Source organism: Apium graveolens, chromosome 7 (assembly GCF_009905375.1).
Source record: "Apium graveolens cultivar Ventura chromosome 7, ASM990537v1, whole genome shotgun sequence".
Taxonomy (NCBI): Eukaryota; Viridiplantae; Streptophyta; class Magnoliopsida; order Apiales; family Apiaceae; genus Apium; species Apium graveolens.
In genome coordinates this window covers 259,282,400-259,305,727 of record NC_133653.1, presented here as the reverse complement: position 1 = coordinate 259,305,727, position 23,328 = coordinate 259,282,400, and the positions used below count along the sequence as shown (strand labels likewise).

The following is a 23,328-nucleotide window of genomic DNA, read 5'->3' as shown; positions in this document are numbered from 1 at the left end:
TGCATTAAATAGGTAGGACATGTTGGTTTTAATCTAAAACCATGCTTATTTATTTTATTTATTGCAAGATTTATTTCCTGTTCTGTATTTTGCTCTTTTCTAATCAAGGCGTCCATTTAGAGTATTCTTGTTTATGCACTATCTTTCATATATCAGTCTTATATCATAGAGATCTCCTATAATCTGGTATCAGAGCACATGTCAAAGGGGACTATGGCAGAGACAAGCAAAGTGAAGGATGGTATGATCGGGCTAAGCTACCCTATGTTAAACAGGGGAAACTATACGGTCTGGTCGATCAAAATGAAGGTGTATTTGCAAGCACAAGGAGTATGGCATGCTGTGGAGGCGGACTCAACAACGCCCGACGAGGAAAAGACAGATAAGATGGCAATGGAAGCCATTTATCAGAGCATTCCGGAGGACATCCTGTTGTCTGTGGCAGAGAAAAAGACAACAAAAGAGACGTGGGTAGCTGTCAAAACCATGTGTCTAGGTACTGATAAAGTGAAAAAGGCGAGGGTACAAACTCTTAAGGCTGAGTTTGAATCCCAGCTGAGTATGAAAGAGACAGAGGTAATCGATGACTTCTGTATGAAACTCAATAGTTTGGTGACAAATATTCGAGTTTTAGGAGAAGAAATGCAGGAGGCCTATATTGTGAAGAAACTGCTGAGGGCAGTACCCGGAAAATTCCTTCAAATAGACTCTACCATTGAACAATTTGGTGACTTGGATACTATAACTGTCGAGGAAACGGTTGGATCTCTTAAAGCCCATGAAGAAAGACTCAGGGGTCAGAGTGATACTAGTGGGGGACAGTTACTTTTAAGAGCAGAAGAATGGTCCAAGAAGGAAATAGACGAGACCAAGCTATTTCTCACGAGAGAGGAGTGGTTGAAACGGAGTGGAAATGGTGGAACACAGGGCTCTACGAGTTCAAGGGGTCGAAATGGGAGAGATTTTACTCGAGGAACACGCGACAAGAGCAAAGTTCGCTGTTTCAGCTGTCTTGGGTACGAACACTATGCTGCGGAATGTAAGAAAATAAAACGGGAAAGGGAGCAAAAGGAGGAGGCGAATTTGGCCAGAATGGATGATGAACCTGCTTTGCTAATGGCAGAAAAGGTATTGTTGGTGGACGAAGGAAAAGTGTCGCCCAGGCTGAATCAAGTTAGCAAAGAAAAACAAGGTGATTCCAATGTTTGGTACCTTGACAACGGGGCCAGCAACCACATGACAGGCCAGTTGTCAAAGTTCAAACAGTTAGACCAAAGTGTTAAGGGACAGGTCAAATTTGGTGATGGATCCACAGTGCGCATCGAAGGAAGGGGGACAATTCTGATGAAATAAAGAACCGGAGAAGAAAGACTTTTACAAAAGGTATACTACATTCCTGCTTTGTGTAGCAATATAATCAGTCTAGGACAATTGGCTGAAGAAGGGGACAGAGTTGTACTAAACGGAGAATATCTGTGGGTCTACGAAAGAGAAGGAAAGCTGATAATGAAGGTAAAACGTTCAACTAATCGCTTGTATAAAATTATTATATATAGTGAGAGTGCAGATTGTTTATTAGCCAAAACAAGCGAGAACTCCTGGCTTTGGCACACCGGACTCGGGCATGTGAACTTCAAGGCTTTAACTCTGATGTCAACTGGAAGAATGGCATATGGTATACCTGAAATAAAAGTACAGAATGAGGTTTGCAGATGGTGCTTAATGTCGAAACAGGTGAGAACTCCTTTCCCAGGATATGCAACTTACACTGCAAATTAGGCCTTGGAGATAGTTCATGGTGACTTGTGTGGGCCCATAACACCATCTACTACTGCTGGAAATAAGTATTTCTTCTTGTTGGTCGATGACTACACTAGAGTGATGTGGGTGTATTTTTTGAAAAGTAAAGATGAGGCACTTGAAGCTTTCAAGAATTTCAGGGCAAAAGTCGAAACTGGAGGTAAAAGAAGGATCAGAACCCTAAGAACGGACAGGGGGTGAGTTTAACTCAAAATTATTTGATGCGTACTGTGATAAGGCAGGGATCTCTAGACAACTCACTGCTCCTTATTCACCAAAATAGAACGGTGTGGTCGAAAGTAGGAACAGAACTGTTGTTGAAATGGCTCGAAGTTTTCTCAAAGACAAGAATATGCCATCCACATTCTGGGCAGAAGCTGTACGCTACTCGGTGTATATACTGAATTGTCTACCTACTAGAGCGTTATCTGGTGTGATACCGTATGAAGCATGGGCCGAGAGAAAGCCGGATATAAGTCATGTCAGGGTGTTCGGTTGTTTGGCACATATGAAGCTACCAGCTAATCAAGTAACTAAGTTGAGTGACCGAAGCAAGATGATGATCAACCTTGGAAAGGAGCCCAAGACGAAGGCATACAGACTTTATGACCCCGAGAACAAAAGTGTGCATGTAAGCCGTGATGTAGTATTTGAGGAGGAAAAAGGATGGGACAGTTGGGGGAAAATTGAGACTACTGTTGGCGAGCATCAAGGCAGTTTTAGTGTATGTAACTTGCAAACTGAAGAAGACAGGGTTGAGACGGAGGGTTTTGACACACCACCACCATCTCGACAGTTGAACAATGGTGAGGCAGATTATTCGATGTCCACTCAGGGTACAACATCATCTGGGCATGGATCACCAATTACTCGAGACTCCATCTTGAGTTCAGATTCTGAAGCAAGTAGCGAGCTACCCAGAAAAACCAGATAGGTGTCGGAATTGTACGAGGAAACTGAAGAGATTGATCTGGACGAGGATGAGCTTATGCTAATGGGAACTGAGGAACCCACAAGCTATAGTAAAGCAGCAACAGAACATAGCTGGCAACAAGCAATGAAGAATGAGATTGATGCAGTCGAAAGAAATAATACGCGGAAGTTGACTGAGCTTCCTGCAGGCCAAAAAGCGATTAGATTGAAATGGGTCATTAAACTGAAAAAGGATACAAACAGAGAGGTGGTAAAACATAAGGCACGCATCGTTGCGAATGGATATGTCCAACAGCAGGGAGAGATTTTGACGAAATATTCGCGCCAGTGACTCGTTTGGAGACAGTGAGACTTCTGTTGGCACTAGCTGCTAAGAACGCATGGGAGATTCACCATTTGGACATCAAATCTGCCTTCTTGAATGGGGAGATTTAAGAGGAAGTTTATGTTACTCAGCCTGAGGGTTTTGTAAAGAAGGGGAAGGAACATCTTGTCTATAAACTTGTGAAAGCACTATATGGTTTGCGTCAAGCCCCTCGTGCTTTGTACGCAAAATTGAGCAGAAGTTTGGAAGAACTCGGTTTCTCTCGATGTCCATATGAGCATGCAGTGTATACGAAGAGAATTAGGGAGGATTTGTTGATAATTGGTGTGTACGTCGATGATCTACTTGTGACAGGTACCAAAGTATCGATCATAGAGGAGTTTAAAGCACAAATGAACAAACGGTTTGATATGAGCAACCTGGGAAAGCTATCATACTATCTTGGGATTGAAGTGGAACAGGGACTTGGTTATGTCGAATTGAGGCAGACTGCATATGCCAAGAAGGTGCTTGAGAAGGCTGGGATGTTGGAATGCAATCCTACCAAATATCCAATGGACCCAAAGGAGAGTTTAACAAAGGACGAAGGTGGGAAATTAGTGGACACAACTCAGTTCAAATGTATCGTTGGAGGTTTACGTTATTTGGTTCATACAAGGCCAGATATAGCCTATTATGTGGGTATAATCAGCAGATTCATGGAGAAGCCAACCATTCAGCATCAACATGCCGCGAAACGAATACTCAGGTACATCAAAGGAACATTGGGATATGGTTTGGTGTACACTAAGAATAGTAACAATAATATCCTAAGTGGGTACTCAGATAGTGATCTTGCCGGGCACGTAGACGATCGAAGAAGTACCGGGGGTATGGCATTCTACTTGAATGAAAGTTTAGTGACATGGGTTTCACAAAAACAGCGGTGCGTCGCATTATCTTCCTGCGAGGCTGAGTTCATGGCGGCAACTGCAACCTCTTGCCAGGCTATTTGGTTGAGAAACTTGTTGGGACAAATCAGAGGAAATGATGTCGGTCTAGTAGTGCTTTATATTGACAATAAATCTGCCATTGATTTGGCCAAAAATCCAGTTTTCCATGGACGCAGCAAGCACATAGATATTCGTTACCATTTCATCCGTGAGTGCGTGGAACGGGGGGAGATTGTTGTCGAGCACATAAGCACAGAACTCCAAAAGGCTGATATATTGACTAAGGCGCTGGCTACGGTGAAGTTTGAAAGAATGAGGTTGCTGCTGGGTGTTAAGAACCTAAATAAGTAAGTTTAGATTAAGGGGAGAATGTTGGTTTTAATCTAAAACCATGCTTATTTATTTTATTTATTGCAAGATTTATTTCCTGTTCTTAGTATATGATTTGGTCATATGGCCGGTAGAGTAAGTTTAGGAGATGATTGAATAAGCGATAGGCACTGGAGATAATTTAGGAATTAGTTTCCTGATTGTTAGCATATCACCTATCTACAGGTGTATTTAAATTCTGTATTTTGCTCTTTTCTAATCAAGGCGTCCATTTAGAGTATTCTTGTTTATGCACTATCTTTCATATATCAGTCTTATATCATAGAGATCTCCTATAGGGCACCTAGGTTCTTGGGATAGATAGCGACTTAAAGTATTTATCTGTCCAGGTTGAAGCGATTACGGCGGTTCTTTTGGGGGCCATATGGTTCACCCCGGTAATTGACTTTTTTCTTTTATAGCACATTTTATCCTTTAGCCTTAGGCTGAGCGGTCTACAAGATACAAGAAAGAAGGCAATGTCAATGCAGACAAGGTCAACCGGACTCGGCCACCTCATCTCGAGATTAACGGGATTAGAAAAGCTCATAGGAGAGGGCGATCCAGGACCTAAAAAGGGGAGAGTTAGCCACTAAGGAAGAGTTATGAATCCATATCTGCTATCTACCCTCTGCCTTGGACTTCGTCGAGCTACAGCTTAATCCCAGCAATAACTTGATTACATTGTTCAGAATGAATAGTCTCACCTAATGCTGTCTCCTGCACCTGCGGATGATACATATTATATTGATTATAAACATTCAAAGTACACATAATCAAAAGAAAATCAACCATTCTTCTAAGTTGTCCTGCTTCCAAAGAAATGATGTGTCGGCTCAGAGATATTTTAAACGGGTAAAACTTCAACATATCTACTAAACTCTCTTTAACTTCTATGGTAGGTTCCAGATTGATATCAAATAAACTACATTGTAATATTACACACTGAACTAGAATTAGAAAATCACCACAACCATCACATGGACTCAACTGCACTAGATTCCGATCCTCTAAAGAATGAAAGGCGCCACCAAATCCAAAATGATTTACTCAGATTTGGGAATTCAGTACCACCATGTCTGGAGAAACATCAGAATCCCACTCCGTAAACAATGTGTGGTAATGCTTACAAGGAAGAGTATGGAGTACGTGTGGGTTCTTCTAGCACATCTCTGTCTAGCCTTCTTTCACACGTACGTAGCCACGAGAGAACTGAACTCCTGAATCTAGGAGTAAAACCGAGAATTTAAAAAACACCACCTACTAATGAAATATGAATGCCCAACAATTTTTTAGCTTTTGCATGATAAAAATTTTCTATAAATTACCACACTTCCTTTCGAAATGGACAAATTTATTGTGAGAACACATATTTACGTTAAATAATGAAAACATGAATGATTTTGAAATATTCCCTCCGCTGACTTAATTAAGAGGTTACATCCCCTTCTTTATTTTTTGAGCTGCTTTCTGAGTTCCAATTCAGAATAACAAACTCGCCAGAAATGCCATGATGGCGCAAAAAAAATGCCATCGTTCTATTGGCACCGCCTACATATATCCCCTTAGCTAGTGAATATATCTGTGGAAAAGTACAACGAAAGAAATTCGTAGTAAACCACAAACCAAAGAACAAGCGTCAAAATGCATATAAGCAAAGAACAAGCTTCAATATGCATACCAAAATGTGCAGCACAGCAGAACACAGCCACAGAACATATTATAAGTGAACTCAGAACCTTCGGCTGCATTTATATCACTTTTGGTGCTAGTAGTATTTTGAAATATTATGCTTAGCTAGGTCATGAATAGTAGCAGCATGATGTAAAAAAAAATTAAATAACAACAGGCAAGCTATTTGATGCAAAAATACAAACCACACTGTAACCACAAAAAACATATATCGTCTTAATATTGAACCTCCAGCTGAACAGAAGATGCTTTCACATAGAAATAGGGGAACAGGGGAAAAAACTATTGAAAAAATACTTTGATGTTCTTCAACATAAACACCAGGTCAAATTGCTGATGTATGATGTCCGAGATGAAGAACATGTACAAGTTATGTCCCCATTTGGTGCTAAATTTACGGTTATCTTCCAGATTGCACCAGTGGGCTACTCCACTCTGTGTGCATATTAGGCATCCCCATCTTCACTGCTCGAACTACCAAGTATGGCAGGACTAGCTGAAACACAGGAACATATGTAAAAGTCATTGACCAAAAACAGGGTGAAGTAACGAGAAGCCATCTCCTTTTTACTTCTCTTTTCTTTTGCGCCTACCAGTATAGCTACCGATCATAACATTTCCCCAATATTTATAAATTTTTATTTGAAATAACCCTCTGATAATCTTATTATTATTTATTTTCCTATTCATTACTTAAGTAATATATTATTCTTATTATTATGATTCAAATGCAAGTTCAGAGCACCTATTGAAATTAATACAAAAATCATTAGGGTTGCTAGGAAGTACACAACAAACCAACATGCCTCAAGTATAGAGAATTCGAGCTAGAACTCCAAAATACATTAGAAATCTTTTTCCAAACTTACTTTTACTTTAATATTTAATAAGAGCATATTTCATGGAATTTAAACTTTGAAAAGTCCAACTTGACATATATCCAAAATAATCCTATTAATATCTCTGATATCTAATTAATATCTAGCATTACTACATATGTACATATTTAATTGTGGAAAAAAATCCTTAGACAATGTTTCTAAAGGAAAATCAATATGGTCTGTAACGGAAGTCTAAATAATAGTTTAGGAAACTTGTTACCGCATATAGTTTCTAGGAAGGCATATCAATTGCCAGCATTGGCTAAAAATGATTTCTCGGAAACTTGTCTAATAAACTGTATCAGTGATCAGTGAACTGAACATGAAAAAAAAGGTATAAATTCAAATTACAATTTCCAAACTTTTACAAATAAAAAAAAATAAGCATATATCCATCAAGCCTGACAAACACGTAACTTTAATTTTTATGAGCATAAAGTTTGATAATATATAGTAAAGAAATAAGTGTAATTATTTATTTGTTCCAGATGTGCGCTAGTAGTTTATCAAAATGTAGTAGGTTATATAATACGGTTTTTCTGTGGTGTGCCCATGGGCATACAATAAGCACAAACTTTTGTGATTTTAGCTTGTTTTGATTGGCCAACGCTTCTTAATAATGATGGACCGGTACCCTGCATTTTCAACAACTCCACCAATCAAAATACTCCAAATTTTATAAGTTGTAGTTCTTAGCATGTGCCTTTAGTATGTGCCCATGGGCACACGCTAGACAAACCCTATATAATAAGCCTAAATGTCATCAAACCTTGTTCCATAATTCTTTTATTAGGTTTTTTCTTCCCTATATAAGCACAAGGGAATATTATATAAGACTTGATTACTCGAATATCTTTGAATCCTAAATTGGGTCTCTTCTGCATTTTGTTGTTCAGAAACCCTTGGGATAACGGCTGTTATGCTAGCTGTTCATCCGCCTAAATTCTATCATCGTTATCATTTTTAGTTTATATATCCATCATAACTAGAGTTGTCCTACATCATTTTAATAAAAAAAATTAAATCAACAATTTTAGCTCTATTTGTGAAAACTTGACACATCTTTCATATACATATCACTGATCAAAATATTATTCATATGTCATTTGTTTCACGTAGTTACAGATTATGGTAAATGTTGGTTGTGAGCATGTGACCATGTGTGTGTCGTACACAAATAGCTTCAGAAAAAATTTGCAAGCAGGACAGACCTTCGTAGATGAATTCTTAGTTTCTTCACTTAATATAATATATTAATTCCTAAGGAATAGCTATGATAAACAACCTGCCTTGATTATTTTGAATATTATTAAAACCTTAACTAATAAACCTCTAAGGATTAGTCCATCTATAGATCCATACATATATGCATCCCAGTCAACTATGTCAATACTCAATAGGCACAAATATAGAACAACGGACTTGCAACAGTTATCGTCTAGCTACTAAATCAGATTAAGGAATTAGTTTGGTTCTGTGATAAATATGTCCAGTTTTTCATTATAAATAGAATTTGAAGGCATAAAACAAAACCTGAAGAAGAAAGCTCAAAAGCATGGTAACAAAAGACAAAGAAAAATAAATAATAAATTAAACTTACTTCTTGAATTCATCCCTGCTGCATAATTGTGATCAATCAAGTCCCACCTTAAGTTGACCACTTCTGACATCTATACAATGGAGAAAGATAACAAGGATTAACAATTATGTAAATACATTACTCCAATTCACCATCAACATGTTTGCAACAATTTTAGCAATACATACTAAGAAGACCTTGCCAGTTGTTCTTAGTTTCATCTTTAGGCGACGGAGGTATTTTTGGTATTTATTCTAAAATAAGTGTCCAAATCCGAGTGTACATGTCCAATTGTGGAGTGTCCAACACGGGTACTTGAAGGTAAGATGAAGAGCCTGAGAAATATACACAATCCTGTTGGCTGTAATTACAGAGATTGAAATACAATATTCAAAAATGTTCAGATCGTAAAGAAAAAATTATTCATTCCTATACTGCAGTTCATAAACGTTAGGACACATTATATATAAGCCAGCTAGGAATATTAATCTGGAGTTCTGGAGTGTGTGTCCATCCCTGTACTATGATTCATAAACGTTAAGACACAACTTATATGAACCAGCTGGGAAGATCATATTAAAAGTGATCAGGAGTTTTTGGATGGTGAATGTTACTAGTGATTCATACATTATGTTGACTTGGAAAGTAACACTATCTCACATGAAATTATACAAACAGATAAAAGAAAGCAATTCAATTGTACCAGAATAAAAAAGCTCGGTGCACAGACCAAATTTCTGCTTTATTTGGATTGTGTACCTAAATTCACATCCAATTATATATGTATAAATAAAAATTATTGATAACTAACATAGAAGACCAAGATGGCTGAATGGCCATCATAAAATAGATTGAGCTAATTTATACAATGATTACTGTAGGAAATATGAAGAATACTTACGCATCAGAATATCTTTTTGATGTACTAGATTGCAAGTAGGATGAATCATTCTCAACAGTATGCTTATATTCGCAGGACAAAAACCGAAGCCTGTCAACCTGGAAAGGATAACATTGAGTTTCCTTTTTTATTTTATATATATATAGTGCACTCATAAAACAGTATACTTTGAGGCATGATGTGATTAAGTACGGTCAGTGTATCACCTGAGGTAGCAAGGTATTTCCATATATAAATTGCTCAATATTCCGAATACAAAAGTCCCACACATTAAATTGTAAAAGTTTTAGCCTGACTGCAGCAAAATCTTGCCACAAATTACATTACCATCAGATTTGTAAGCCTAACCTTAAGATCTGGAGTAAAAACAACGCAAATTTGACCATCGTGAACTACACGCAAATTTTGATAGACAGCCTCCACCGTTGCATTATAGGAATGAACAACAATTTCACCTGAAATGTCTGGTGTTCGCTAGGCATATCAAAGTTGAGAAACTCTTTCACGATACCAGTTTCAAAACCAATTTTGGATAGTGCAGGAAGCGTTTCAGCTGTACCTTCTAAAAGTACACGAAAGAAAAATTACATAGCTGGGAAAAAAATGAGCTAAGGTTTATAGTAATTTGTAAAGAAGAATTGAAATACAAATGGAAAATAGACTATTCATAAAACTGATAGCATCTAATAATATGTTATAAACTTCTAGATACACTAATTATATCATAGAATAATATAACAAAATATAGGTAGAATCTTCCAATTTAACATCTCAAAAAATAGAAATTTGAAACACAGGACAAAAGACAGAAGATCAGTAGAGAAATAAATAAGATGATATACCTTAACCCCAACCCGGCTTCTGCTTACAGACTTGACACTGCCACGCTAAAGAAGTAAAAACAATGTTTTAAGACAAAATACATAAACAACCCAGAATCGCGTGGTTTGAACTGTAGTGAGACTCATTACATGCCGTATTCCAGCTATTTTAAGTGTCCAGGATTGTAAACATTTGAACTCCACTTCCAACAATAATGGTAAACTATAATTAGCAATATAGATTTTCTAGAGGCTTTTTTAAGAATAACTAGTCAATAAATATATATGCCAGAGAGTGCCTTTTTAAGATGAACTAGTCACACAAGAAGAATATTGCAAAATATACTTGCAACAAAATTTATCAAATAATCTAAAATGTTGTCCAGTCAACATCGAATGTTATGTATAACAATTCTTAATTTCTTTTACCATTTTTAATTTAAACAATATACAGGTAAAATTTAATAGCACCAACCTGAGCAAAAGGAGCAGCCTTTAGGGCGATTCTTGCATTGTGAGAAGTACCATCTCCTTTTGGCACTGGGTGCAAAAAAATCTGAAACAAGTACCCTCTGGGACCCTATGAATAAAATCATGAATACAATAAGTAAATGTGACCTATGCTCATGAAGACCAACTCAAAAAAAAGAAGTTCTACATTAGCATTAAGATGCAACTGGTGATACTGGATCAACCGCTTCGCACAATTTCCTGGAACAAAATTCAGGGGTCCATTGTTTAAACCTTTTCCCATCAAATTCTGGCATCCAGAACACAGGGCGCTTGATGTGCTGAAAAGAAAACACATACAAATTAATCTTCCAGCCTGGACTTTCAAATTAGCAATACTGATTTGGTACTCCAAACTTGTATATGCTTACAAAACATTCATACTGCTCAGAATCTTTCTCCAAGTAAATACCAGATACCTTAATAATGTTAGTATCCAACTCTGAACATTAAAAAGGGAATTCTCCGATCAAGCTTGAAAGAACAAGCTAAACCTTATATTTTGAGTTAGATTTTTGCAGTTACTGATATTTCTACCGAAAAAATATATAAAAGAGTTTTAGCTTATACATCAGTCCATACCGAGGAACATAAATTACCAACAAAACCAAAACCAATAAACCATTCTCCTACATAAAAATAGTTAACAATATAATAACTATATACAATAAGAGCTGAGAGGGTTTATTTATAAGATAATTACCAAATATATACGACTGTTTTTTGGTTGTTCGTATTAAATGTCTATAAAAATATACATGATAAGCTAGTAACTAGTATGGAGGTTGTCACTACTATATATTGAATTCTAGCCCTAACAACTACGAAATGATTCTTGCATCACACCTGTAGCAGTAAATATTAATATTAATATAATATTGCAAATAAATTAAAATTTGTTGGAACTTTTAATCTAAACTTGTATTTATTTGTTGGTGTTTAGGTTTATTATCGTTTGCAGTTTGTCTGTGGACTCAGTTATGCAACAGTAGCATAAATTTAGGAGAGGTAGGGGAAATAAATGGTTAGTGGTTCATCTATTTTAGGAGCGTAGTTGTTAAGGAGCCTTGTTTTTAGCTCTCACGTTTGTTTGCTTTCTATTTAGTCTGTATTATTCATTTGGCATAATAGAAGTAGTTCCAGCATCTTTTTGATTTTACTCCGTTCACATTACAATATTCAAAAGAACAGCTTTAGTTTGCAACATTTTGGTATCAGAGCCTCACATATCTGGTTCATGCCAAAGTGTATGACCAGACCAAGGACGATGGAAACCGAGAAAAGCAAGGAGAATGCAGTTGGGTTGAGTTATCCCATGTTAACGAGGGGGAACTACACAGTGTGGGCCTTAAAGACAAAGGCATGTATGGAAGCTCATGGGATATGGGAAGCAGTGTCGTCCAAGGACCCGAAAACTGCAGTCGATAAGAAGAAGGATAAGATCGCGTTGGCCGTTATCTATCAGGGAATTCTTGAAGATATACTTCTGTCCATAGCGGAGAAAGAAACCTCGAAGGAGGCCTGGGAAGCAGTAAAGGTGCTGTGTCAGGGAGCAGAGTAGGTGAAAACGGCGAGAATTCAAACTCTAAGGTCAGAGTTTGAGGCTATGAGTATGAAGGAGGGAGAATCTCTGGATGATTTCTGTCTGAAGCTCAATGGCTTAGTGACGAATATACGCACTTTGGGTGATGAGATGACGGAGGCATATGTCGTTAAGAAGGTGCTAAGAGCTATGCCACAAAAGTTCTTACAAATTACATCTGCTATTGAGCAGTTTCGTGATCTCGAACAAATGAGCATTGAAGAAGTCATTGGCTCATTGAAAGCACATGAGGAGAGGTTACATGGACAAATTGAAAGCAATGGAGCCACAACCCAGTTACTTCTCACTGAAGAGGAGTGGAGAAAGAAAGACTAGGAGGAAAGTAAACTGTTGCTCACTAGGGAGGAGTGGATCAAAAGGTCGAATAGAAATGAAGGGAGCTCAGAGAAATTTAGAGGAAAGGACTCGTTTTATAGCAATAGTGACAAGAGCAAAGTTTGTTGTTAGAATTGCCTTGGGTATGATCACTTCGCAATAGAGTATAAAAAAAACAAAACGAGACAAAGAACAAAGGGAGGAGGTGAATATTGCTCAAGTACTAGATGATGCACCCGCACTCTTGTTGGCAGAAAGTGATAAAAGAATGAAGAATGTCATGCTGATAAATGAAGAGAAAGTAAATCCGAGATTGAGTCAAAATAAGTGTGATAATGAAGTGGTGTCAAACTTATGGTACCTAGATAACGGTGCAAGCAATCACATGACCGGATAAAAGTCGAAATTTAAGGAGTTGAATGAAGAAATAATAAGGCAGGTGAAGTTTAGTGATGGGTCATTGGTGGAGATAAAAGGAAAGGGCTCGGTGCAAATGAGATGCAAGAATGGCAGTGAACGTATGCTTCATGATGTATACTATATACCAGCACTTTGTAGCAATATCATTAGCCTTGGTCAGATGGCTGAAGAAGGATACAAGATCTCTATGTGTGGGGATTATTTGTGGGTACGAGATACAAAAGGAACCCTGTTTATGAAGTTTAAGAGATCTGTGAACAGGCTATATAAAATCATAATTAACACTGGTGAAGTCGACTGTTTGCTCACAGAAGATTGTAGTCGAGAGTGGTTGTGGCACTCCAAGTTCGGTCACTTAAACTTCAAAGCTATGCAAGAGCTGGTGACGAAGCAGATGGTGCAAGGACTACGAAAGTTACAACAATTAAAGGGCGTGTGCACAGGGTGTTTAATGTCTAAGCATGTGAGAAAAACATTCCCAACTCATACAAATTATAGTGCAAGCAAAGTGTTGGAGTTGGTACATGGTGATTTGTCGATGATGGCTGGAAATAGGTATGTATTCTTATTGGTTGATGATTATAGTCGTGTAATGTGGGCTTACTTGTTGAAAGAAAAGAGTGAAACATTTGAAACTTTTAAACGGTTCAAAGCACTGGTAGAGGACGGAGATGAAAGGAAGATCAAAACATTCAGGACGGATCGAGGTGGTGAGTTCTGTTCAAAAGAGTTCTTGAATTTTTGTGAAGAAAATGACATAAATAGGCACTTTACGGCGCCCTACTCACCTCAACAAAATGGGGTGGTTGAGCGACGTAACAGGACAATGATTGAAATGGCATGAAGTTTGCTCAAGGAGATGAATATGCCAAGTCAGTTTTGGGGAGAGGCCATACGACATGCAATCTATTTGCTGAATCGGTTGCCCACACGAGCTGTATCTGGAGTCACACCGTATGAAGCATGGTCAGGTGAGAAACCATATGTAGGGCATATACGTGTCATTGGTTGTGTAGCTCATATGAAGATTCCAACTGTGAACATGAAGAAGTTGGATGACAGGAGCAAGGCTGTAATACACCTGGGTAAGGAGCCTGGGACAAAAGCATATAGATTGTATGACCTAGTGAGTAAGAAACTGAACATAAGCAGAGACGTTGTTTTTGAAGAGAAAAAATCATGGGCTTGGGCTTACGAATTTGAGACTGAAATTGCAGATAAAGTAAAGTTTGTTATTTCGGGATTGGGCATTGATACAGTGCAGAATGACGAAACAACGGGAGAGGATGATACAGTTGGAAGTGATATTGATAACCCAGAAGAGTCAGGGCACGTCTCGAATTCTGATACATCAATAGAGTCCTCACACACACAAAACTCGTCAAGTACAGAGTCTGGGACAAGCTGTAGCAGTACACCTAAAAGGTATAAGTCTCTTGCGGAAGTATATGATGCTGAACATATGGAACTGAATGAAGATGAGTTGTTCCTTGTGGCTGCAGATGAACCTGAAAACTACACTCAGGCATCAAAAAATTGTTTGTGGAAACAGGCCATGGAAAGGGAAATAGATTCAGTTGAGCAGAATAGAACATGGAGTTTGACAGCTCTACTAAATGGACATAAGGCGATAAATTTGAAGTGGGTTTTTAAACTGAAGAGAGATGCAGTAGGAAATATAGTGAAGTATAAGGCAAGGATTGTTGCGAAGGGCTACGTGCAGAGAAGGGGAATTGATTTCGAAGAAATATTCGCCCCCGTAACTCGATTGGAGACAGTGCGTTTACTTCTCGCTCTTGCTGCAAAAAATAGCTGGGAGGTGCACCACCTTGATGTAAAAACAACATTTTTAAATGGTGAAATAGAGGAAGAGGTATACGTAGCACAGCCAGAAAGATTTGTAAAAAGGGGGAAGGAACACTTAGTCTACAGATTGCACAAAGCATTGTACGGATTACGACAGGCACCAAGGGCCTGGTACTCGAAGTTGAACAAATGTTTGGAGGAGCTTGGTTTCAGTAGGTGCCCTCATGAACATGCTGTTTATACTAAGAAAATTGGGGATGATGTTTTGATAATCGTAGTGTATGTCCATGACTTGCTAAATACGGGGACTAGAAAGGCCATCATAGAGGAGTTTAAAGCACAGATGAGTCAAAGATTTGATATGAGTGACCTGGGACTTTTGTCACACTACCTGGGCATCGAGGTAAAGCAGAACAAAGGTCATATCGTGTTGAACCAGGAGGCATACGCGAAAAAGATACTAGAAAAGGCTGGGTTGGCAGAGTGCAATCTAGTTAAGCATCCAATGGATCCAAAGGATGTCATCACCAAAGATCAAGGAGGAAAGGAGGTTGATGCAACATTTTACAAAAGTTTGATTGGTGGTTTACGCTATTTGGTTCACACTAGGCCTGATATCGCTTACTCGGTAGGTATTATCAGTAGATTCATAGAGAAACCTACCTCTATGCATCTGAATGCTGCAAAGCGCGTGTTACGTTACGTAAAAGAAACTCTGAACTATGGGCTGGTGTACACGAAGGATAGTGGAAATGACATACTAACGGGATACACAGACAGCGACTTGGTGGGGAATGTTGTGGATCGTAAGAGTACATGAGGAATGGCTTTCTATCTAAACGATAGTACGGTAACATGGGTTTCTCAAAAACAGAGATGCGTAGCTCTTAGTTCGTGTGAGGCTGAGTTTATGGCAGCGACTACTGCAGCGTGTCAGGCTATTTAGTTGAAGAATCTATTATCAAAAATACAGGCGAGCTTCTTGGTCCAGTAACAATCTATATAGATAATAAATCAGCCATTGATCTAGCCAAGAATCCGGTTTTTCACGGTAGGAGCAAGCATATAGATATACGCTATCATTTTATTAGAGACTGTGTTGAGAAAGGAGAAATCGAAGTGAAGCATATCTGTTCGGAGAAGCAACGTGCAGATGTTTTGACAAAGTCTCTTGCAGCGTTCAAATTCGAGAAAATGCGGAACCTTGGTGTGAAGAATCTATCTTAACAAGTTTAGATTACGGGGGAATATGTTGGAACTTTTAATCTAAACTTGTATTTATTTGTTGGTGTTTAGGTTTATTACCGTTTGCAGTTTGTCTGTGGACTCAGTCATGCAACAATAGCATAAGTTTAGGAGAGGTAGGGGAAATAAATGGTTAGTGGTTCATCTATTTTAGGAGCGTAGTTGTCGAGGAGCCTTGTTTTAACTCTCACGTTTGTTTGCTTTCTATTTAGTCTGTATTATTCATTTGGCATAATAGAAGTAGTTCCAGCATCTTTTTGATTTTACTCAGTTTATATTACAATATTCATAAGAACAGCTTTAGTTTGCAACAAAATTATTATTATTATTATTATTATTAATATTATTATTATTATTGCTATTATTATTAAATTAATACACATATATCCAAAAACTACAAAGATAAAGAGAGGTCACTTTATATATTTTCATAAGAAAATAATCAATAAGACCAAATAACTTGGCAAGAAATTTAAAAAACAAGATTCGTAATTATTCATCAAAAACAACAGAGGCACGTTAATTATTTCGCTCAACGTACTACCTTCTTAATCTCATTGTTTTTCATATACCAAGAGGGCAAAATCCTGTCAAATCAAAGGGTTAAAATTATTTTTCTATGTTTTTGTATTATTATATATTTACATGACAGTTAAACTTTTGGAGCCATTTAATTGCATTTTAAAACTAATCATATAAGTAATATATGTCACTTGTCGACTACATGCTCAAACCATATTAACTTGTTCCTTTTAAACATTTTACCATATATATTATATATAGATCTAGATAAATTTATAAAGAAACATAATTTGGATGTTGGTAGCCAACGGTGGATTAACAATTTTCGTATAGCGCTTACGAACGAAACAAATGCTACCAATTAGGTATTTTTAGATTATAATCAATTCACGACTAAACATAAAAAGATTGAAATCAAAAAATTGTATATGTAGAAATTTAGAAACGATCTAGTATTTACATTTCAACGTAATACGCTGTTGACGGAATTCGAACCCTCAACCTATGAGAGCAATTTAAATATTAATATAATATTATTATATTATTATATTCAACTGTTCCCATCTATATATCTTTATGTCTTTAGATCTGACGGTTGTTATTTACCGTACCAAACAACTGTACCAAACAACCAACCAACTAAAAAATAGAGGGTGTTGAGTATAGTATAGATAGATATATATATATATTGGTGAATACATGTGGCAGAGCTAGATATCTACTTAGAAGGCCTAGGAACCTATTTGGAAGCAATATAAAAGGTTCTCAAAATCCAACATTTACATTATTTACTTTATTAGGATAACATATAATTATATTATCTTCTTCAAGTTTTGTTTAATTTTATTCTATAATGGAGTCAACAAGTTATTATTGTCTATTTATACTAAAGTTATATTATTTGAGTTGTGTGAGATTGTTTTTTGGAAATATTGTTGAGAACCCTAGCAAGTAGCACTCATCTAAGTGGTATCAATCAAACAAATGTGTTAAATCGATCACCAATCAAAACCCATCCCAATCAAACCTTATATCTAACACTTTATTGGCACAACAAAAATAAACTAGGGTAATTCTACACAAGTGTTTGTTCTAAAACTGAGAAAAACAAAATGCATTTAGATGATAACTCTTAAAGAATGGAAATACAACGTTTAATACTCAAACTAATTGCCAGGGACATGGCAAGAAAATAGCTACTACTTCTAATAACCACCCACTACTACTACTTAAACAGACTCCTAAAACTACTCTACTGCTGCATGACTGGGTCATGTATTTAATTAAAAGAAAACTACATAAATACTTTATTTAAATAAATATGTTTAGATTAATATCCAACATATTCCCTCTTAATCTAAACATTCTTCTGTAGATTCTTCACACCCAACAAAGTCCGCATCTTCTCAAACTTAACCACTGACAATGCCTTTGTAAGTATATCAGCTCTCTGCTCCTCTGATGCTACATGTGGAATAACAATCTCACCACGTTCAATACATTGGCGAATAAAGTGATAGCGTATATCTATATGCTTGCTTCTACCATGAAAGACATGATTTTTAGCTAAGTCTATAGCTGACTTATTGTCCACATAGATTACTACGGGTCCAGGCTTCTCATCAGTTATCTCCCTAAGCAAATTATGCAGCCATATGCCTTGACAAGCAGCCCCGGTAGCTGCCATCTTTGTTTATGTGATACCAAAGTAATCAAGCTTTGATTTAAATAGAAAACAACCCCTCCTGTGCTCTTTCGATCATCTTAGTTACCATCTAGGTCGTTATCGGAGTATCCTGCAAGCAAATATTTCCCAGTCCCTCGACAATATTCAATCCCATAATCCAACGTACCTTGCACATAACGGAGTATTTTCTTCACAGCTCCTTGATGCATAACAGTTGGCATTTCCATGAAGCGACTCACCACTCCAACAACAAATGAGATGTCTGGTCGGGTGTGTACCAGGTATCTCAATCTCCCTATCACGCTTCTGTATGCTGCAGACTCTACAGCCCTCCCTTTTGCATCTTTATCAATCTGGATTCTGGGCTCCATAGGGTATTTGACAGGGTTGCAATCCCTCATACCAGCCTTCTCCAAAAATCGTTTTACATATGCTGTCTGTCATAGCTCGATACAATCACCTTCTTACTTAACTTCGATCCCCAAGTAATGTGACAGCTTTCCCAAGTCTATCATGTCAAAGATTCTGCTCATCTCCTTTGACTTGCTAGTTCCAGTGATAAGCAAATCATCAACATAAACTCCAATTATCAACGACTCACTTTATTCACGCCTTACATAAACTGCATGTTCATAAGGGCATTTCGAAAAACCAAGGCTAGTAAGACACTTATTCAAGCGTGAGTACCAAGCTCGAGGTGCTTGACGAAGGCCATACAATGCCTTACACAGTTTATACACTTTATGTTCCTCACCTTTATTTTCGAACCCCTGTGGCTCTGTGACGTACACCTCCTCCTGAATTTCTCCATTGAGAAATGCCGATTTCACGTCTTAATGGTGTACTCCCCAACCATTCTTTGCAGCAAGAGCAAGGAGCAACCGTACTGTCTCTAAACATGTAACCGGAGTGAATACTTCTTCAAAATCAACCCCATATTTCTGCACATAGCCCTTTGCCACAAGTCGTGCCTTATGCTTCAAGATTTCCCCATTTGTATCTTTCTTTAACTTGTAAACCCACTTAAGACCAATTGGCTTGTGTCCTTTAGGTGGATCAGTTAATATCCAGGTCTGGTTTTTCTCGATCGAATGTATTTCACTTTGCATCACTTCATTCCACTTACTTTCGCTTGCTGCTTGTTTGAAACACACAGGTCATCAAGTTCTATTCTTTCACTATTCGCATAAATATCATTGATCAACCTGAATCGCCTTGATTCACTATCCGTGTATGATCTTGTGCTTTGTTCTATGCTGCTACCAGGCCTGTTCTCTGAGTTCATACTGTGTGACTGAACTGGTGTTGTCATTTCAGTCTCAGTAGTGTCAGCTTCTTCTGTGGTGTTACTAAAAATTCATGTCACACTGAATGTACCTGTTTCTCCATCATATTATTCCCACTCCCAAGATTTCCTCTCATTGAAAGTCACATCTCTGCTAACACATAACGAACCATTGTTTGGATCGTATAAACGATACCCTTTTGTTCCAGGCTCCTTTCCAAGGTATACCGCCGCCTTACTTCGATTATCAAGCTTAGTCGTGTGAATTGAAGGTAATTTCATAAAAGCAACACAACCAAAGATTTTAAGGTAGCTGAGATCCAGTTTCTTACCTGTCCACGCCTCATAGGGAGTTCTCCCATGTAGAATCTTTGTAGGTAAATGATTTAGAACATATATCGAGTACTCACAGCTTCCCCCCATAATTTCAAAGGTAGACTCATCCCTGCTAAGATACTCCTGGCCATTGCAATCACAGTGCGGTTCCTTCTCTTTACTACCCCGTTTTGCTGTGGGGTGTAGGGAGTTGTATAATGCCGTATTATGCCATTTTCTTTACAGAATTTTTGAATTCATTTGAACAGAATTCTTCACCTCGATCCGTTCGTAACACTTTCACCATTTGCTCTGTTTCATTTTCAACAAGTACCTTGAATTTCTTGAAGGCCTCGAGTGCTTCACCTTTTCATTTTAGCATATACACCCACATCTTTCGACTGAAATCATCAACTAGAAGAAGAAAGTACCTATTTCCTGCACATGTTTCAGGTGTGATAGGTCCGCAAATGTCTCCATATATAAGCTCTAGTACCTTCTTTACTGCAAAATTCGCCTGGTGAGGAAACGGTTTCCTGGCTTGCTTAGACATTAGGCATCCCTCACATATGCCTTTTGGCTGCATCAATTTTGGTATACCGTGAACCATCTCCTCCCTCGATATCATGCTCATCGTCTGAAAGTTGACATGTCCCAAACGGGAGTGCCAAAGCCAAGAATCTTCCTCCACCTTAGCGCTCAAACACACACGTGCATTGTCCTCTGGCAACACCTTGTATAAACGATTTGCAGACCTTTGTACTTTCATCAACAATCTTTCATTCACATCATACACCCATAAATATTCACCGTTGAGAACCACCTTATTTCCCTCCTCTCAGAGTTGTCCCAAGCTTATAATATTGCTGCAAGGTGACGGAATGTAGTAAACTTCGCGTAATATATGTTTCTCTCCGTTCTTGCACTTAAAAGCCATTGAGCCCTTCCCTTTTATATGTACAACTGACCCATCTCCAAATTTTACACGTCCGGTCACTGCTTTATCCAACTCATAGAACTTGGAGCGTAACCCCGTCATGTGGTTACTTGCTCCATTATCCAGATACCAGAGGCTGGATTCTGCTTTCTTCTCGGTTTCTGGCTTGAGCTGTGGCGTTATACTCCTTCATTAAGCAACACTACATTATTCTCTTCCTCTCTACATTCAGTTAAGAGTAATGCAGGTTCATCTCCCTCATATTGCGTCAAGTTTGCCTCTGATTTCTGTTCATTTTTCTGCTCCTTGTCACGGCGAGGTTTTCAACACTCATATGCAAAGTGTCCGAGTATATTGCAATTGAAACACCTCATTTTACTATGATCGCGTCCCCCACGAATGCCACCACTTGACTCTCGTCTGAATCTCTGATCACTACCTCCCCTATTTGCTGGCTTCACCCATTCTTCACGGGTTAACAACAACTTTCCATCAGGTGACTCACTCCTTAGCCACTCTTCTTCCGTCATCAATAATTTGCCCCCTTTGTCTTCAACTACTCCTCTTGTTCTCTCATCGTGAGCCTCCAATGGACCTACGATGTCTTCCACCATCATCTCTTCCATATTTCCAAACTGTTCAATTGTGCTTGTAATTGTCACATACTTCGAATGGACGGCTCTCAACAATTTCTTGACCACACTTGTCTCATCCACGGTTTCTCCCAACACTCGAATGTTGGTTACCAATCCATACAACTTCATACAAAAGTCATTTAATAATTTTGTCTCCCCCATAGATAACAGATCCAACTCAGCTCTCAAATTTTGCACTTTGGCTTGCTTCACTCGCTCAGCACCAATGCTCATAGTTTTGATGGCTTCTCATGCCTCCTTGGCCGTCCTTTTTTCGGCCACCGTCAGCAGCATATGCTCAGGTATTCCCTGATATATGGCTGCAAGTGCTATCTTGTCCAGGCATGGTTCTAATTTTACACTTTTCTCCTTCACATCATCTGTTTCAATCGCCCCCCATACTCCTTGTGCTTCCATAAAGGCTTTCATTTTTACCGACCAGGCAGTGTAGTTGGTCCGTGTCAACATTGGATAACTGAGTCCTAGTGATCCTTCTTTCTATTTGGGTGTGTCCATGCTTGTGTGTTCTGTAGGTTTTGAGGTCGCAGACTTGGACATGTACTTGGTCATGTACTGGTGATATCGCTCTGATACCAAATGTTGGCACAAGAAAAATAAACTAGGGTAATTCTACACAAGTGTTTGTTCTAAAACTGAGAAAAACAAAATGCATTCAGATGATAACTCTTACAGAATGGAAATACAACGTTTAATACTCAAACTAATTGCCAGGGACATGGCAAGAAAATAGCAACTACTACTTCTAATAATGGTTGTGGCAGTATCCAAAATGTTTAGATTAATATCCAACACACTTAACATACGTAAAAAAAAATCAAACCCTGAATATGGCATTTGAGCCACATCACTAATATATAAACAAGTAATCCTAAATGACAATCATAGAAAAGATATACATACAGATCAGGGGAGAAGCCGAGTTGTTATGCTTGCATGCGACAAGTGATAAGCCTCCTCCCATAATTTCCTCATTGTTATCATCCTTCTCTTCAAAACCTTTAGGCCCCGTCACCCTGATATAACATGATATATATAGGTTCATGATCATGGGTTGAGCAGACATAGAAGACAGAAGAATAGCGCATTCTGTGTATTACCTGGTTGTCGCAGTATCCAAAATGTTTATTCGATCCAGTCCACTGGTCAAGGATGTGTACAAAATAATTTTTCTTTATTAGAATCTGAATATTTGACAAAAATAAGAAAAATGAAAAAGCTTATTGTTCAAAAAATGAGAAGCAAACAATAAAGAAAGAAAAAGGAAGTGGTTATGTTGGGTATTATTGTTAATTTTTATTATAAGATTAAATGTAATACTTATTATTAATCAATAAAATACAATGTTTTCATTTTCCTTGTTCAAAACTAAAGTAAAAAACAATCCTTCTGCATCTGGTTTTTAAAATTGTGAATCCCACAACTAGTAGTGTCCAACACTTGTATTTGCTAAGGGTCCGTTTGTTTACTGAAGAATGATTCCTCCTGAACTGGACCAATTAATATTTTACTATTCTGATTGTTTGGTTAAATTTGCATGTAGCTGGACCATTCTTATTTATCTGAACAATCACTGGACCAGTCACTGAAAAAATTTAGCTGAACCATTCCCACGCTTCTTTCACTGATAACAATGTCTCCTCTCTCTTATGTTTAGCAGTTAACACCCTCGCAAAAAAAAGTGATAATATGTGCAATCAAAATTCATTGTAGCCTCTGTCTAGCCTTCTTTCACACGTTCGTAGCCACGAGATAACTGAACTCCTGAATCTCGGAGTAAAACCGAGAATTTAAAAA

General features: G+C 37.9%; 1 protein-coding gene and 1 long non-coding RNA gene across 2 annotated transcripts in view; one reads left to right on the top strand and one right to left on the bottom strand.

Annotated features, from left to right (window-relative positions):
• The first annotated feature begins 213 nt into the window (after nt 1–213).
• On the top strand, nt 214–2,734 carry LOC141674757 (uncharacterized). Its single transcript, XM_074481456.1, has 3 exons — nt 214–1,265; nt 1,410–1,734; nt 2,084–2,734. Exons 1-3 carry the CDS (start codon nt 214–216, stop codon nt 2,732–2,734), a joined length of 2,028 nt encoding a protein of 675 aa, XP_074337557.1.
• Nucleotides 2,735–8,544: 5,810 nt separating this feature from the next.
• Nucleotides 8,545–23,328, bottom strand: part of LOC141671794 (uncharacterized) — a 38,841-nt gene continuing 24,057 nt past the window's right edge. Inside the window, exon 3 of the long non-coding RNA XR_012555249.1 lies at nt 8,545–8,602. This is a non-coding gene — a long non-coding RNA (uncharacterized LOC141671794). The remainder of the gene's footprint in view (nt 8,603–23,328) is intronic.

What these genes read in the sequence shown, in the direction of transcription:
- LOC141674757 (XM_074481456.1), top strand. Translation starts at nt 214, where the DNA reads ATGGCAGAGACAAGCAAAGTGAAGGATGGTATGATCGGGCTAAGCTAC. An exon ending in CAGTTGTCAAAGTTCAAACA is followed by an intron (nt 1,266 to 1,409) that starts GTTAGACCAAAG and finishes TGCTTTGTGTAG; the next exon opens with CAATATAATCAGTCTAGGAC. An exon ending in GGTGCTTAATGTCGAAACAG is followed by an intron (nt 1,735 to 2,083) that starts GTGAGAACTCCT and finishes TCACCAAAATAG; the next exon opens with AACGGTGTGGTCGAAAGTAG.